The sequence below is a fragment of the Oncorhynchus clarkii genome, chromosome 26 (assembly GCF_045791955.1).
Source record: "Oncorhynchus clarkii lewisi isolate Uvic-CL-2024 chromosome 26, UVic_Ocla_1.0, whole genome shotgun sequence".
Taxonomy (NCBI): Eukaryota; Metazoa; Chordata; class Actinopteri; order Salmoniformes; family Salmonidae; genus Oncorhynchus; species Oncorhynchus clarkii.
Window position 1 is genome coordinate 32,675,085 of NC_092172.1, and position 17,248 is coordinate 32,692,332.

The 17,248-nt window shown below is 45.5% G+C and overlaps 1 protein-coding gene across 1 annotated transcript in view; it reads left to right on the forward strand.

Moving 5' to 3' along the window:
- The window catches only part of LOC139384914 (ADAMTS-like protein 5), a 57,825-nt gene that overhangs the window by 19,855 nt on the left and 20,722 nt on the right, over window positions 1-17,248 (forward strand). Inside the window, exons 2-6 of the mRNA XM_071129815.1 lie at window positions 4,117-4,192; window positions 10,332-10,492; window positions 11,333-11,393; window positions 12,651-12,756; window positions 13,292-13,419. Of these exons, the coding sequence (XP_070985916.1) occupies window positions 4,117-4,192; window positions 10,332-10,492; window positions 11,333-11,393; window positions 12,651-12,756; window positions 13,292-13,419 (532 nt within the window). The remainder of the gene's footprint in view (window positions 1-4,116; window positions 4,193-10,331; window positions 10,493-11,332; window positions 11,394-12,650; window positions 12,757-13,291; window positions 13,420-17,248) is intronic.

Consider the following 17,248-nt stretch of genomic DNA (forward strand, 5'->3'; position numbering starts at 1 on the left):
ATACACATTGAAAAGAGAGTATCTCCACACATATCCAGATGGAGCACGGCAGTCATTCAAATAAATAAACATGACTAAAGAACGAAGGGAACTGTACAGCAGAGGAGGCTGGTGGGGGGAGCTTTAGGAGGACGGGCTCATTGTAATGGCAGGAATAGAGGGGTACCAAACACATGTTTACAATATGTTTGGCTCCATTCTATTGATTATAGGAGGAACGTTTTGACAGACAAGGTCCTTTATCAGCAGTATAATGTGTTTAATAAGCAGTCATAGGCTGAATGGTATATAAAAAAGGCTATGGAACCTAAGGCCCTGTACTGCTTCCATCTCTGCCACTGCAGACAGGTCTTCATTGTAAATACGAATTTGTTCTTAATTGACCTACCTGTATAAACCTAAGGTTAAATAAGGTAGGTAGCTGGCACACACACACACTTTGTTTATTTAGCGTTTCTGAATTAGCGTTTCTAGGGCATTGGGAAAACATATCCACTACACATCCGCATGGGTACACACACGTACAAATACACTCAGTTCTTACATTTGAGAATAGTTGTGTGTTACAGTCATGGGTGGTGGGAGGTGGCTGAACCCTGGTGCTGCTGTGGGAGAGAGAGTTAATGATGATGATGGGAGGTGGCTGAACCCTGGTGCTGCTGTGGCAGAGAGAGTTAATGATGGTGGGAGGTGGCTGGACCCTGGTGGTGCTGTGGGAGAGAGAGTTAATGATGATGGTGGGAGGTGGCTGAACCCTGGTGGTGCTGTGGGAGAGAGAGTTAATGATGATGGTGGGAGGTGGCTGGACCCTGGTGGTGCTGTGGCATAGAGAGTTAATGATGATGGTGGGAGGTGGCTGAACCCTGGTGCTGCTGTGGGAGAGAGAGTTAATGATAGTGAGAGGTGGCTGAACCCTGGTGCTGCTGTGGGAGAGAGAGTTAATGATGGTGGGAGGTGGCTGAACCCTGGTGGTGCTGTGGGAGAGAGAGTTAATGATAGTAAGAGGTGGCTGAACCCTGGTGCTGCTGTGGGAGAGAGAGTTAATGATGATGGTGGGAGGTGGCTGAACCCTGGTGCTGCTGTGGGAGAGAGAGTTAATGATGATGGTGGGAGGTGGCTGAACCCTGGTGCTGCTGTGGGAGAGAGAGTTAATGATGATGGAGGGTGGTTGTGTGGGTGCGTTCTTGACTTTGGCTCCTGCCCTGCCCCCAGGGGCCCCAGTGGCATGGAAGCTTGTTTGTTGTCATCAGTGACCCATAGAGCCGGGGCTCCTGTGTTAAGCGAGGCCTGAATTGGTCATCTCTCTGTAGGTGATGGCTTTGTTATGGAAGGTTTGGGAATCGCTTCCTTTTAGGTGGTTGTAGAATTGAATGGCTCTTTTCTGGATTTTTATAATTAGCGGGTATCGGCCTAATTCTGCTCTGCATGAAGTATTTTATGTTTTAAGTTTTACGTTGTCTCAATTTGGTGTGTGTCCCATTTTGTGAATTATTGGTTGGTGAGCGGACCCCAGACCTCACAACCATAAAGGGCAATGGGTTCTATAACTGATATTTTAAGTATTTTTAACCAGATCCTAATTGGTATGTCAAATGTTATCTTCCTTTTGATGGAATAGAATGCCCTTCTTGCCATGTCTCTCAGATCGTTCAGAGCTTTGTGAAAGTTACCTGTGGTGCTGATGTTTAGGCCAAGGTATGTATAGTTTGTGTGCTCTAGGGCAACGGTGTCTAGATGGAATTTGTATTTGTGGTCCTGGCGACTGGACCTTTTTTGGAACACCATTATTTTGGTCTTAGAGATTTACTGTCAGGGCCCTGGTCTGTCAGAATCTGTGCAGAAGATCTAAGTGCTGCTGTAGGCCCTTCTTGGTTGGTGACAGAAGCACCAGATCATCAGCAAACAGACATTTGACATCAGATTCTAGTAGGGTGAGGCAGGGTAGTGCAGACTTTTATTCTAGTGCACTTGTCAATTAGGATGTGCAGCGTGAATACGTGGTCTGTCGTTTGTTAATTTGGTAAAAAGCCAATTTGACATTTGCTCAGTACGTTGTTTTCACTGAGGAAATGTATGAGTCGGCTGTTAATGATAATGCAGAGGCTTTTCCCAAGGTTGCTGTTGACGCTTGTCCCAAGGTAGTTATTGGGGTCAAATTTGTCTCCACTTTTGTGGATTGGGGTTATCAATCCTTGGTGATCCCTGGATGATGTTAACAATTTAAGTATAACCAATTGAAATTTGTTGTCTGTATATTTGATCATTTCATCGAGGATACCATCAACACCACATGCCTTTTTGGGTTGGAGGGTTTTTATTTTGTCCTGTAGCTCATTCAAGGTAATTGGAGAATCCAGTGGGTTTAATAGTTAATTCTAAGATTTCTATTTGATCATGTATATGTTTTTGCTCTTTGTTATAGAGCCAAAAAGAATGGAGAAGTGGTTTACCCATACATCTCCATTTGGATAGATAATTATTCGTGTTGTTTAGTGTCTTCTAATTTTCCCAGAAGTGGTTAGTCTATGGATTCTTCAATTACATTGAGCTGATTTCTGACCTGCTGTTCCTCCTTTTTCCATAGTGTAATTCTGTATTGTTTTAGTGATTCACCATAGTGAAGGTGTAGACTCAGGTTTTCTGGGTCTCTATGTTTTTGGTTGGACAGGTGTCTCAATTTCTTTCTTAGGTTTTTACATTCTTCATCAAACCATTTGTCATTGTTGTTCATTTTCTTCAGTTTTCTGTTTAGATTTTTTGGGGATTAGATAGGGAAGCTGAGAGGTCAAATATAATGTTAACATTTTCTACTGACAAATTTACACCTTCACTATAACCTTCACTATGTCCAGGAAGTTGCCTAGAAGGTATTGAATTTGTTGTTGCCTAATTGTTTTTTGGTAGGTGTCCACAGTACATTCCTTCCATCTATAGCATTTCTTAATATTACTGAGTTCCTTTGGCTTTGATGCCTCATGATTGAGTATTGCTCTGTTCATTTGCTATGATCTGATAGGGGTGTCAATGGGATGAACGCTCTGAGAGACTCTGGGTTGAGGTCAGTGATAAAGTAGTCTACAGTACTACTGCCAAGAGATGAGCTGTAGGTGTAACAACCAGAGTCCCAGCGTGTGACAGATCTGCAGTAGTTGTGACCAGTTTTTGTTGGTTATGTTGTCATAGGGGCATATGGGGGAGGGAATGCTGTCACTTCTAGGCAGGTGTTTGTTCCGCTGTGTGCTGAGGGTGTCAGGTTCTTGTTCGGTTCTGGCATTTAGGTCGCCACAGACTCTGACCTTCATCTGCCTGCTGGTCTCAGCCGTCTGACTGTCTCTCTCTCGATGGGTCTCTCATTGTCTCCCGATGGGTTTCTCTCTCTCGCTTCTCTCTCTCTCTCTCTCTCTCTCTCTCTCTCTCTCTCTCTCTCTCTCTCTCTCTCATTGTCTCCCGATTGGGCTCTCGCTCTCTCTCTGTCCCACTTTCTGTTTGTGTCTGTCTTTCTCTCTCTCTCTCGCTTTTGCTTGCTATTTCCATCTGGCCTGTCATGTCTGCCCACAAGATGGATATCTCCACTACAAATGTACCACTCTACCTCTCCAAGGGTGCACTTGGGCTAGTGCCATTCACATTTACACAACATCATGAATCTTGCTTAGATATTACAACATATAGCTTGAATTTAATAATTCACCTGATTTCTTTGTCCTTCTGTCTCTGTATCTCTGCCTTTCTCTCTGTGTCTCTGTCTTGAACTCAGTGAAGATGTCTCTTTCTGTGTCTGTCTTTGTCTCTGTCTCTCTGTCTCTGTGTGTTTAACTACTGTGAGGATGTCTCTGTTTTTTTTAAACTTCTGTAAGTGAGGATTTGTCAATAAAGACCATCAAAAGTCTCTCTTCTCTCTCTCCCTCCTCCCCACTCTCTCTTTGTCTTTCGCTTTCCCTCTCTCTCACCTCCCTCTCTCTGGCTGTCCCCTCTCATTTCTCTCTCTCTCTCTCTCTCTCTCTCTCTCTCTCTCTCTGATTTAATCAGGGTTGTTTATCGATGTGAGGGTGTGATTGGTATGGAGAAAAGCTGGGTGTGTAACTGACTGAGGTTGTTTATTGTCTCTGTCTCCAGGAGGTTGTCTCTCTGCCAGGCTCTGACCTTCATCTGCCTGCTGGTCTCTGCCGTCTACCTGTCCTCCCAGCCCAGCGTAAGTTAGTTCTTCACTACCTTCTCCAGCACACCTCATTAATCAATCATTATTTTTTCCCCATTTTTTTTCTCAATTCTTTGGGAGGGGGGGGGGGGGGGGGGTTAGAATACCATTTTGGTATTTTGTATATAGTTATTTGTTTCAAAATGTATACCTTCACCAATTTGGCCACTTGGGTACATTTGGGCTACTTGTGTGGGACACCTGGGTGACTTCATGATAAATGTCATGTAGCACACTCATTTTGGAAGTTATCATTCTGAAACTTTGCACAAGTACTGTTGCCTCCTTATATTTTTCACTGACATTGTCCCCATCATCTTATCTGAATGTTTGTTATATCTTGTTCCTTTTAAAGATGATGATACAAAAATAAAAATATAAAACGTATGGTTTCCTTCATTGTTTTATCTAAACCAGATCTATTGTGTTATATTCTCCTACATTCAATTCACATGTACACAAACTTCAGAGTGTTTTCTGTCAAATGGTACCAATAATATGCATATCCTTGGTTCTGTGCCTGAGCTACAGGCTGTTAGATTTGGGTATGTCTTCAGGTGGAAATTGCACTAAGTAGGGGGGAGCTGTAAGAGGGTAACACTGATAGGACATGTCCACAGCGCCTGCTGAGGGCTGGGTTTCACGTCGCTAAAGAAGTTTCTTATTTCTCTCCACAGCCCTGCTGCACAGCCGCGAGAGAGTAACAATTATACAGTATACGTGTGAACGAACAGAATTTGTCAAATTAAGCTGTTCTGCGAGCGTGTGATTTCATGTTGTCAAGATAACACTACTAAATAATGAAAATTAACACTTTCGCTAGGAAAGCTTTTGGAAACCTCAGACAAGAATGTTTGGATTCTTACTGAATCTGACTGGATGCCCACGGTTTTGAGTCAACTCATGAAACAATGCTACATTAATGGGACATTTCCAATATCCCCCTGAAATGGCTGACGTGAAATGGAATTGAACCCATCCTGGCTGGACGCTTTATAAACTCACAGACCTCATTCAGTAGCCTGCTCCCAGATCTGTTTGTGCATTCTTGCCAACTCCTATTGGCTTGACAATGACCATAGGAGTTGGCAAGACAGCAGGAACAGGTCTGAGAACAGGGCCTGATTAGTCTGATGCTCTAATCTCTGCAAAGAAAGTTTGTGTACCAAATGGCACCCTATTCCCTATATAGTGCACTATTAACCCTAACCCTATGGGCCCTGGTCAAAAGTAGTGGCCTATATAAGGAATAGGGTGCCATTTGGGACACAAATCCCTGTTCTCCAGTGTTTCCCTGAGGAAAATCCAGGTCATTTAGATAATATAGAAATCAAAGTGCTCCAACTAGTATCAGATGTGATGAGGGGTCCAGCTGGCACGGCGATTGAGGTTCTGGAAGAAAGGAGCTGATTGGAATGTTTGTGTAGCGTTTAGCCTGCTAATGGAGGCGGGGATGGCGGCATGTTCCTATAGGGCTGGTAGTTGCTCTCCATCTCTCTCCCATCTGGGCACTCTCTAATTGCTGCGTTGCCCCTTGCTTCTCCTTCAAGCGGAGCGGCCATCTTTCATCACTGTTTGTCTGGTTGTCAGGGAGAGCCTGAGGGCAAAGGAGGCTTTCCTGACACACGTACACACACCCCTCACACTCCCCCACACAGACCTCCTCCTGACATTGACGCACAGACAGACCGGTTTAAAATGTGGCAGCAAAACTGAACTTGAGGTTGAATTTACAGCCTTGTTAACACCATCTCTTGGTCCTGGACTCTTTCTTTCGTTCTTTCACTCTTTCACTCTCTCTCTCTCTCACTCACTCACTAACTCGCACACACACAAAAACCCTCCGGTGGCTGAGACAGTCAACCATTGCCCAGCCATGTCCGTTAACCCTCAGCCAATCATCCGTGTCATTCCTCTGACTGGGTTATAGTGAAAAGGGGAGTGATCAAATGGAGCACTTTACAGGTGTTTGTCTGACTAAGGTAGGCATGTGCCAAACTCTTGAAGTCAACTAAGGTGAAATCATGTCATGGGCGGGATCTGAACCCGGCTCACCCACGGTAGAGACCAAAGTCTCAAATCAAAAGTGTATTGGTTGCATATTTTATAGAGGTTGCAGCGAAATGCTTAAGTTACTAGCTCCTAACAATGCAGTATCATGTCAAACAAGTACACAAATAATAAACAAGATATAACAAATCAATTCAAAACACAACAGGAAATCAAGATTATAGAGTATTTTGTTTAGATCATTTAAGAAAAAAATTATTACTAAATACATTTAATCCCACTTTTTAACACAACAAAATGTGTAAAAATCAAGGGGTATGAATACTTTCTGAAGCCCCTGTAGATGTATGTGAATGATGTGTGTAGACAATATGGACAGTATGTGAATAGAAAGGTGTGTATAGCAGTAGTTATATAGGATGAGCCATGACTAGAATACACTATATACATGTTAATTAGGTAAAACAGTATGTAAACATTATTAAAGTGACCAGTGTTCAATGACTCTATGCACATAGGGCAGTGATCTCTAAGGTGTGGGGTAGATAACCCGGTTGTAGCCGGCTAGTGACAGTGTCTTAGGTACAGGGCAGGGTACTGGGCTGAGGCCGGCTAGTAGTGACTGTGCCTCTCGATCCCAGATTTGATGGTCCCAGTCTCTTGATGCACCTGTACTGTCTCCTCCTTCTAGACGGTAGCGGGATGAACAGGCCATGTCTCGGGGGGCTGGGGTCCTTGATCTTCTTGGCCTTCCTGTGACACCGGGTGCTGTAGATGTCCTGGAGAGCAGGCAATGTGCCCCTGATGAAGCATTGGGCTGACTACACCACCCTCTGGAGAGCCCTGCAGTTGCTGGCGATGTGATTGCCGTACCAGGCGCTGATACAGCCCGACAGGATGCTCTCAGTGGTGCAAGTGTGTTAGGGTCTTAGGGGCCAAGCCGAATTTCTTCAGCCTCCTGGTGTTGAAGAGGTGCTGTTGCGCCTTCTTCACCACACTGTCTGTCTGTGTGAAGGGACCATTTCAGGTCACCAGTGATGTGCTCCCCGAGGAACATGAAACATTTGGCCCTCTCCGTCGATGTGGATGGGGGTGTGCTCTCTGCTGTCTCCTGTAGTCTACGATCAGCTCCTTCATTTTGTTGACGTTGAGGGAGAGGTTGTTTACCTGGCACCACTCCACCAGGTCTCTCACCTCCTCCCTGTAGACTGTCTCGTCATTGTTGGTAATCAGGCCTACTACTGTTGTGTCGTCAGCAAACTTGATGATTGAGTTGGAGACCTGCCTGGCCACACACTCATGGGTGAACAGGGATGTTAGAAACTTGACATTGATTTTGAAGTCGCAGGCAGGGCCACCTCATCACGAGACCATGAACCTGCGGTGCGTTGCTACACAGGTGCTGGGCAATAATGCACGATGTGTAAAGAAAGGCCAGCACACTGTATCATGCTGCTCCCCTGTGCTTTATCCATCCACTATGTTACACAAACAACAATTCAACTTTGTGGAAGTCTTTATTCTCTTACCTTAACTCTTACCAGAGTCTTACCTGAGTTATTCAGATGCATCAAAATGATACACTTGAAAAACAACAATCTACCTTGATAACTACCATAGTTACCAATAATATGATTTAGTCTTCATAAAGGTGTGAATAGAAATGGTGTGAACGACGTTTTGTATCTGCTTCATATTCTGTATGAGTAGGACTGTTGATCCACGATGTCCTGTCCATGTACGAATATTCTATCTACAAGGCAAAACTGATCCTAGATCAGCACAGTTCTGTTCTCCTAAATCTTCTCTGGGATTAGTTTATGTGCATGTTCCTACAGACACAAATCCACAATCTAGTCTAACATCTAAGTAAACCTAGTGCTAATTTAGGACCCGTCTTCCCTTCTTGAATCCCAATGAATAAGATCACATAGACGGGGGACCTGATCCTAGATCAGCACTCCTACCCTGAGACGTCCATCCATTCTGGTAGCCAGGTCAACCTGATTACCTATAAGCCACTCTGAGAGCGTTCAATTCAGAGGTCTTATGGTAAGACTATCTGTCTTTATTAATTTATTTTATATTTAACTAGGCAAGTCAGTTAAGAACAAATTGTTATTTACAATGACGGCCTACCCCAGCCAAACCCAGACGACGCTGGGCCAATTGTGTGCCGCCCTATGGGACTCCCAATCACGGACAGATGTGACAGCCTGGATTCGAAACCAGGGACTATTGCACTGAGATGCAGTGCCTTAGACCGCTGCACCACTCAGGAGTCCAAGAAGAGATTGAGATTGTAAGGTTGTGGGTTTGTTTCCAGGTCGAGTCGTACCAAAGACTCTAGAAACGAGGGCTCTCTGCTTGGCACACAGCAGTAGGGAGATAGTTTGGGGGTAAGGCCCTGCGACAGACTAGCATGTCCAAGAGGTGGACACCAAGCTGCCTCACACTATAGAAATAGGAGATGGGCTCCTGTCCTATGGGCTGTTTTGGCTCAGACAAATATGACTTATTTACTCTGTAGAAGTGAAGGGGATTCCTGATTCGCTGTACCTTACCTTCAATCACCTCTCCCGGAATATATTGAGGGATAAGGGGAAAATAAAGGGGATTGGGGGGTGTTTGGAAAGGTCAGAGGTTGTTTTCATTAGTCTAGTATGCCGGGCCTTCCTATCGCCAACTTTATCGATGCTAATTTAACTGGCGGTGGTTGTAACCCCAGGTCACCCTGCCATGGACCATATGATGGCGTGTGTAATGTAGTCCTCTAGACTAGTCACTCCTGAACCTTAACGGAGGGAAATCTGACTCTGTCAGTTATAAAGAGGCAGATTTTGGGGCCGATTTCCAATCCACTCACTTGGCCTTTAGTGACTCCCCCTCATTGACCTGAAAATACCTGATAGTATACAAATAATATGGCCTAAACTCCACCCAGGGCTAGGGCTCTCAGAAAGATAGGTGGGGATATAACCATATTGCTTACAGCTATGCACAACAAGGGAACTGATTGATCTGAAACCGGGCCAATAGTAACCAACCAGGAAGTCGGACAGGGTGAACACACACCTTCGGCACAGGTGTCAACCACGTACGTGCACAGCAATGCTTTCAGTAGAAGTGGATATGTTTGTCAGTGAGGGATACATAATAATGTGTACTGTAAGTGAAAGGTTTTGAAGCCCATGCTCTGCTCCCCTATGAAAGATAAGAGGGATCACTGACAGTTTAAATCCCCCTCCAGAGAAACCCTGGAATGCTTTTGAAAATGAACCGTTTAGTTCTCTCATCATTTTGTTGTTTGGCTGTGTTTACAGTTGTCACATAGGGGTGCAGGTACACACACACACAGTCTTGAAATAGATTTATGTGATGGAGATGAAGCTTTTATATACAGCACTAAACAACTGGCTTCCCCAAGGTGATCTTGTTGACAGGTAGCAGGTTGTGTACAAACACACACACACACACACTACACCGCTTTCACGCATTCATGGCATTTACCTCACCTATACCTCGCTTTCACCCCCTCCTCTCTCTCACACACACATACACACACACACACACACACACACACACACACACACACACACACACACACACACACACACAGTGTGATATGTTAAATACTTATCCAGGCATTGTACGATCTGGTATGCGTCTGCAATGTAGTTGGGCATGAACTCAAACTTTATGAACATGGGCCCAGAGCTCCACAATGGGGAGAGAGTTGTTGTATTTATTCTGGCAATACATGTTCACGCTCAATCATTTGGAATGAAGGTACTGCTTTAATCATAATGTGTGAGTGGTAATAACGGAAACTGATTTGACTGTTGTCTAAGGGTATTGTTGAATGACCAAATCAATCAGTCAATCGTTCAATCCAAAGTGATGTATCTTCTAAGGAATCATAATTGGGGCCCTAGAGAATTGATTCTCCAACCAATAAGCTAATGGCCTTGGCCCTTTGGGATCAATTCTGTAGGAATCAATGAATAATCAGTTGATGCAGAGTGCTGTTTGTAATGTATGTGAACCATTAGGAATATATCAATAGAGTCTAGTTTACTTTACGTTAATAAATTATGTTGACCTCTGACCTTCTGTGTCTCAGTCTTCCTGGGTGTCTGCGTGGGGTCCTTCAGAGGGTCGTTCAGCGCGTGCACGACGACAGCTGCACTACAGGAACGAATGGGCCTCGTGGAATGGCTGGTCCGTGTGCTCGCGCTCATGTGGGGGAGGGGCCTCTGTGCGTACACGCACCTGCATCACCAGGTAAGAACCAGGGATGGTCCAATCACAATAGAGACTTGTTTCAAACAGGTTAATCCTCAAAAAATGTCAGTGAATGTCTTTGTATGCTGCTTTCTCTGTATTTGCTGTGGTCTATCTAGTAATAAAACATGAGAACACAATGACTATCATTCAAGTCAGATTTCTGTAATGGGATGACCAGGGGCCTTATTTAGTGTGCCCATAAGTGTACAGTCTTACACTAAAAGTGCATTATCATCATTTTCACAATTTCACAGTATTATTCCAACCTTATTTTGAGGAATTCTAAAACATAGGAAAATCAAGTTTTTAACTGGACAGGGCCTTTAACATTTTGACCACAATGGCCCCAGTCAGATTGACTACTTCTCAAATGAAAACATTTGGCTGGAGGCTCATCCCTGTGTTCAGTAGGCTTACATTAATCTCTGTTAAAGCAGAAGTAAAATCTCACATAATTTGGTCAGCTGCGTGTTCATATGTATTAGAAATGTACATTTCCAGCAAATGCCAAGTCTCCCCCCCGTTGCAAAAGGAAACTCTCAGGCAAAGCCCCCCGCCCCCCCCTTCTGATCCGTGTGGGCACAAGGCGAATCAGTTTAAGCATCGCCTTTTCCCAATCCTGATTCATCCAAATAACCAGTGACAAAAAAAATGAACTAATGCTGCTCGGATCTCACACATCCCACTCAGTCCTGGCAGATTCTCTCAGTCTACATGCAGAATCTGCCTGCGGGACATCAGGCTCACCGTAATAGCCTTTATTTGATTGTTACACCATAGAACCCTCCTTATTTCTAAGTCATTGTCATTTTCATAAATGACTGAACTCTGTCCCAGGAACCCAGTTGGCGGACCATGTTCAGGAGACCCCAGACAATACAAGATCTGCAACACCAAGGTATGTGTCAACACGATGACATCACCACACAGGGAAAGCAGTATGCTGTGTTTGCACATGTCTATCATGCCAAGACCTACTGGCCCACTACAACATCCACAATATCATGCAGCCAAGTGAGTGTCAAGCTTGTGTACGGAACGCAATGGAAAACGGTTTAAAACATTTTGGAAAAGAACATTTAAAGGAGCATTTTGTTTTGGATGAGTCCAGGAAGTCCCTTTAGTCTAATTAACACACCCCTGGTCTCATCTGTTGAAGTGCCAACTCCTCTGACTCCTGCCATAGGCCTACATGACACGCTGGCAAGACAATGGATAAACACAACAGAACGAGGAGTTGGCTAAATCACAAACAGATCTGTAACCCTGCGTCAGCCTTGTGTGTATGACAGGAATTTGTAACCTATCAATTTGTCACTTGTTGCTTTTTTTTGGAGTTTGAGATTCCACTGTGTTACAATCTCATTGTAACTGTGACTTGTTGTCGTGTGCTGTCTACTGCAGACCCCCATTCACTCTTTGCCCCGAGACACAAGGGTTCGATTCCTGGTCCGCCCTAAAGTCAATCACTTTCAACCCTGCATCATCCCTTTCTGCTTTCTCCCTTTCTTCACTGTCTAAGAATAACCAAACCGAAGGGAAAATACATCTGTTCTCCTTCAACAACAAAAAAGGTGTAATCAGAATCACAACTTTTGAATGATGGATTTCTATACAGAATGGTGGATGCAGACCTTCGTATTGTTGTCAAACATTTGAAACGATAAGCTAAGTGTGCTTCAGGGCTGATAACAAAGTTGGTTCAGTGAATGTGAACTGTGCTGTTACTATATTTAACTAAGCAGGTATGCTGTCTGGGCGTGATCGGTTTCACTGATACATGAACCTGTCACTCCATTGTACTGTACACAAGTTGAGCTCCTGATACTATATGAACAGTACATATACTTCTAGTCCCAGAAATAGATAGATACAACAGAGTTTTCATCTACACCCTCAGTGAATAGTATATTTTCATGGTATATATTCTTGAAGATATATCGTCCAAGACGTTGGTTTACCTGGAAGGTATACGGTGAGGATCCTCTGTCAGAAGTATGGGTGTGTACATGTGTGTTTAGACAGTGAGTCAGTATTGGTTACAGTATATTAAACATATTAACATAAGGTGGTGAGGTGTGTTTGAGGCATGCATGTGTGAGTGCATAGCACTGGGTAACCAGGTCTCTCTATTGTATGTATCTGTCTGCTGCAGGGGTGTGCTGGGGGCTCAGAGGACTTCAGGGAGATGCAGTGTTCTGCCTACAACGACAGAACACTGGTGGCTGGAAACCGTTACAGATGGACCACCTTCCATGGAGGTCGGTGAGGCATGGTGTGTGTGTGTGTGTGTGTGTGTGTGTGTGTGTGTGTGTGTGTGTGTGTGTGTGTGTGTGTGTGTGTGTGTGTGTGTGTGTGTGTGTGTGTGTGCGCGCGCTAAATGTGGCATATGTCCATTGGGAAATCTGCTTGTCATTTGGCCACATCTGTATTATGAGTTCAGTCCATACTCTCCACTGACCTGTTTCACCCTTTCCCCTCTGCACCCTACCCCCACCACTACTTCCCCCCCATTTCCTACCTCCATCCCCGTTCTCCTACCTCATTCCATTCCCATCTGTCCTCCACCTGCTACTAGTTACCTCCTTCCATCAATTAAAATGTCCAGTTCTTTTAACCCCTGTCCTGCAGTACTACGGCTAGGAGATAATAGACTAGAATAGCCAGTAACGTGACTAACCCAACTTTCTAGTAACTGTACTGTTTAGTCGTATGTGAGAGGTAATGTCTGTCCGTGAGGAGGTTGTTTATATGTGTATGTTTGCCTTGTCTTGTGATACCACCTCCTAACCTAAGGTTCTAACCCGTGTGAGCTGAGCTGTCTGGCCCAGGGTCACAACTTCTACTACAACTTTGGTCGTGTCCTGGACGGCACTGCCTGCAGTAAAGAGCCTGGAGATGTGTGTGTCAACGGAAAATGCTTGGTGAGTGCCAATTTTGTGTGTATGTGTCCAATACGCAGAGAGGTGGTCTCACTATGTGTGTGTGTGTCAGGCAGTACTGGAATCGAAAGCACACACTCTCACTCTTGCATCCCCTTTCTCTCTGTCTGGGCAGTATTGGGACTGTCTCTGTCTGGGCAGTATTGGGACTCTCTGTCTGGGCAGTATTGGGACTGTCTCTGTCTGGGCAGTATTGGGACTGTCTCTGTCTGGACAGTATTGGGACTGTCTCTGTCTGGACAGTATTGGGACTGTCTCTGTCTGGACAGTATTGGGACTGTCTCTGTCTGGGCAGTATTGGGACTGTCTCTGTCTGGGCAGTATTGGGACTGTCTCTGTCTGGGTAGTATTGGGACTGTCTCTGTCTGGGCAGTATTGGGACTGTCTCTGTCTGGACAGTATTGGGACTGTCTCTGTCTGGGCAGTATTGGGACTGTCTCTGTCTGGGCAGTATTGGGACTGTCTCTGTCTGGACAGTATTGGGACTGTCTCTGTCTGGACAGTATTGGGACTGTCTCTGTCTGGACAGTATTGGGACTGTCTCTGTCTGGACAGTATTGGGACTGTCTCTGTCTGGGCAGTCTTGGGACTGTCTCTGTCTGGACAGTATTGGGACTGTCTCTGTCTGGACAGTATTGGGACTGTCTGTCTGGGCAGTATTGGGACTGTCTGTCTGGACAGTATTGGGACTGTCTGTCTGGACAGTATTGGGACTGTGTTGACCATTTCCTCTGGTTCCTTTAGGAGTAGTTTACTCATCCTGTGCGTTAGGACCAGAGTGCACTTGTCAGAGCACACCCACACACACACACACACACACACACACACACACACACACACACACACAGACACACACACACACACACGCTCGCACACACACACACACAGCCTCCATCTGATAGACGGAGCAAAATAAATGTCAAGGGCTGACATTCTTTGTGGCTTTTTCTTTTAGAACTAATTTATGTTTAGTCAAAGCTGGATTCATGAAGTTTCGATGAGGGAACACTAATGGTACTTGCTGCACTCTAATAAACAGAATGTACAAACAGAACATCAACAGAATGTTACTCTAGGCCCATAAATGCACTCTGTCTGTGTGTGTGTGTGTGTGTGTGTGTGTGTGTGTGTGTGTGTGTGTGTGTGTGTGTGTGTTTTCTGAGGGTCAAAGCAGAGGCCCCCAAACTCTAAGCTCTGGCCCTCCGCCACTAAATTCTCAACCTAAGTGATTCCTGCAGGACAGTGACCGAGTGTTCAAGCAGCAGAGAAAGACACACACACACACACACACGGACACACACACACAGACACACGGACACACACGGACACACACACACACACACAGACATAAACATGTTGTTGCTCTGTGTATGTGGAACAATGCAACAAAGGATGCACGAGGGGCCCTTTCAGGGACACACACTCACACACACACACCTCAGTAATAAGGTTCTCCCATCCCACACACACACCTCAGTAATAGGGTTCTCAAATCCCACACACACACCTCAGTAATAGGGTTCTCCCATCCCACACACACACCTCAGTAATAGGGTTCTCCCATCCCCCACACACACCTCAGTAATAGGGTTCTCCCATCCCACACACACACCTCAGTAATAGGGTTCTCCCATCCCCCACACACACCTCAGTAATAGGGTTCTCCCATCCCCCACACACACCTCAGTAATAGGGTTCTCCCATCCCACACACACACCTCAGTAATAGGGTTCTCCCATCCCCCACACACACCTCAGTAATAGGGTTCTCCCATCCCCCACACACACCTCAGTAATAGGGTTCTCCCATCCCACACACACACCTCAGTAATAGGGTTCTCCCATCCCCCACACACACCTCAGTAATAGGGTTCTCCCATCCCCCACACACTCCAGCAGATGGAGATGATTGGAAAATCAATTCTCTCCCCAGAGGTTGAGGCTTTGGTCATTAGTACATGATGGTCCTCCATCAAATCCCAAAATCAAAATGCGTGTGTGTGTGTGTGTGTGCAGAGAAATGTAGGAGTGTGAACATGAGCATTTTGGTCTTTATGTCTGTGTGTGTGCTTGTATGTCTTTGTGTGAGTTGATGTGTATGAGGGGATTTATGGGGCGTGAGGTCAGCAGTGGCCCTAAACTGTCTGAGGTCCCAGGGGGCATGGTCTAGGACAGGAAGCAGATGCAGAGTCCAGCTGGTCTGGAAGGCGGCGTGACACAGATTGAGTTCAGGCCCACACTACACATAGCTGCCTGGACTAAATGTGTGTGTGTGTGTGTGTGTGTGTGTGTGTGTGTGTGTGTGTGTGTGTGTGTGTGTGTGTGTGTGTGTGTGTGTGTGTGTGTGTGTGTGTGGGCGTATTCATGTATACAGTAAAGAGTGCCTCATGCACTCAGGTAGCTTGTTGTGTTGATTAATATACTGTTGCGTACACAGATTCACTGTGTGTGTGTGAGGGGTAGATAATTATATGTTTCCTAGATTGCTGGTCTCTACTCTAGAACCTCCCACTTGATTGGTTTTCTCTGCACTGCAGGAGGAACATACAGATTGTAATCTGACTGGTGTGTAGCAAGCAATTGACCCCTGACCCCACACACACACACACACACACACACACACACACACACACACACACACACACACACACACACACACACACACACACACACACACACACACACACACAAACATACACAGACGCCCACTTGAATCTGGGGCAGCAGCTAGCAGAGTGGTTAGAGTGTTGGGCCAGTAACCGTTGTTGGATCGAATCCCCAAACTGACAAGGTAAAAATATGTCGCTCTGCCCCTGAACAAGGCAGTTAACCCACTGTTCCCCGGTAGGCCATCATTGTAAATAAGAATTTGTTCTTAACTGACTAGCCTGGTTAAATAAAGGTTACATTTAAAATGTAAAAAAGCTTCTCTCTGAGTGTTTTAATGTATATGATGGTATGATGCTTTTCACCAGGCTTCTAAGTGCTTTGTTGGGTTGGTATTTCTCCTCTTCTCGTCTCTCTTCTCATCGTCTCTCCTCGTCTCTCTTCTCATCGTCTCTTCTCTCATCGTCTCTCCTCTCATCGTCTCTCCTCTCCTCGTCTCTCTTCTCATCGTCTCTCCTCGTCTCTCTTCTCATCGTCTCTCCTCTCATCGTCTCTCCTCTCATCGTCTCTCCTCTCCTCGTCTCTCTTCTCATCGTATCTCCTCGTCTCTCTTCTCATCGTCTCTCCTCTCATCGTCTCTCCTCTCATCGTCTCTCCTCTCCTCGTCTCTCCTCTCATCGTCTCTCCTCTCATCGTCTCTCTTCTCATCGTCTCTCCTCTCATCGTCTCTCCTCTCATCGTCTCTCCTCTCATCGTCTCTCCTCTCATCGTCTCTCCTCTCATTGTCTCTCCTCTCATCGTCTCTCCTCTCCTCGTCTCTCCTCTCATCGTCTCTCTTCTCATCGTCTCTCCTCGTCTCTCTTCTCATCGTCTCTCCTCTCATCGTCTCTCCTCTCATCGTCTCTCCTCTCATCGTCTCTCCTCTCACCGTCTCTCCAATCCTCGTCTTTCCTCTCATCGTCTCTCTTCTCATCGTCTCTCCTCTAATCGTCTCTTCTCTCCTTGTCTCTCCTCTCCTCGTCTCTCCTCTCATCGTCTCTCTTCTCATCATCTCTCCTCTCCTCGTCTCTCCTCTCATCGTCTCTCCTCTCATCATCTCTCCACGTCTCTCCTTGTCTATTTTTTTCTTCTCTCCTCTCATCGTCTTTCCACCTCTCTCCTATTCTCTCCTCTCCTTATCTATCCTCTCATCGTCTCTCCTCGTC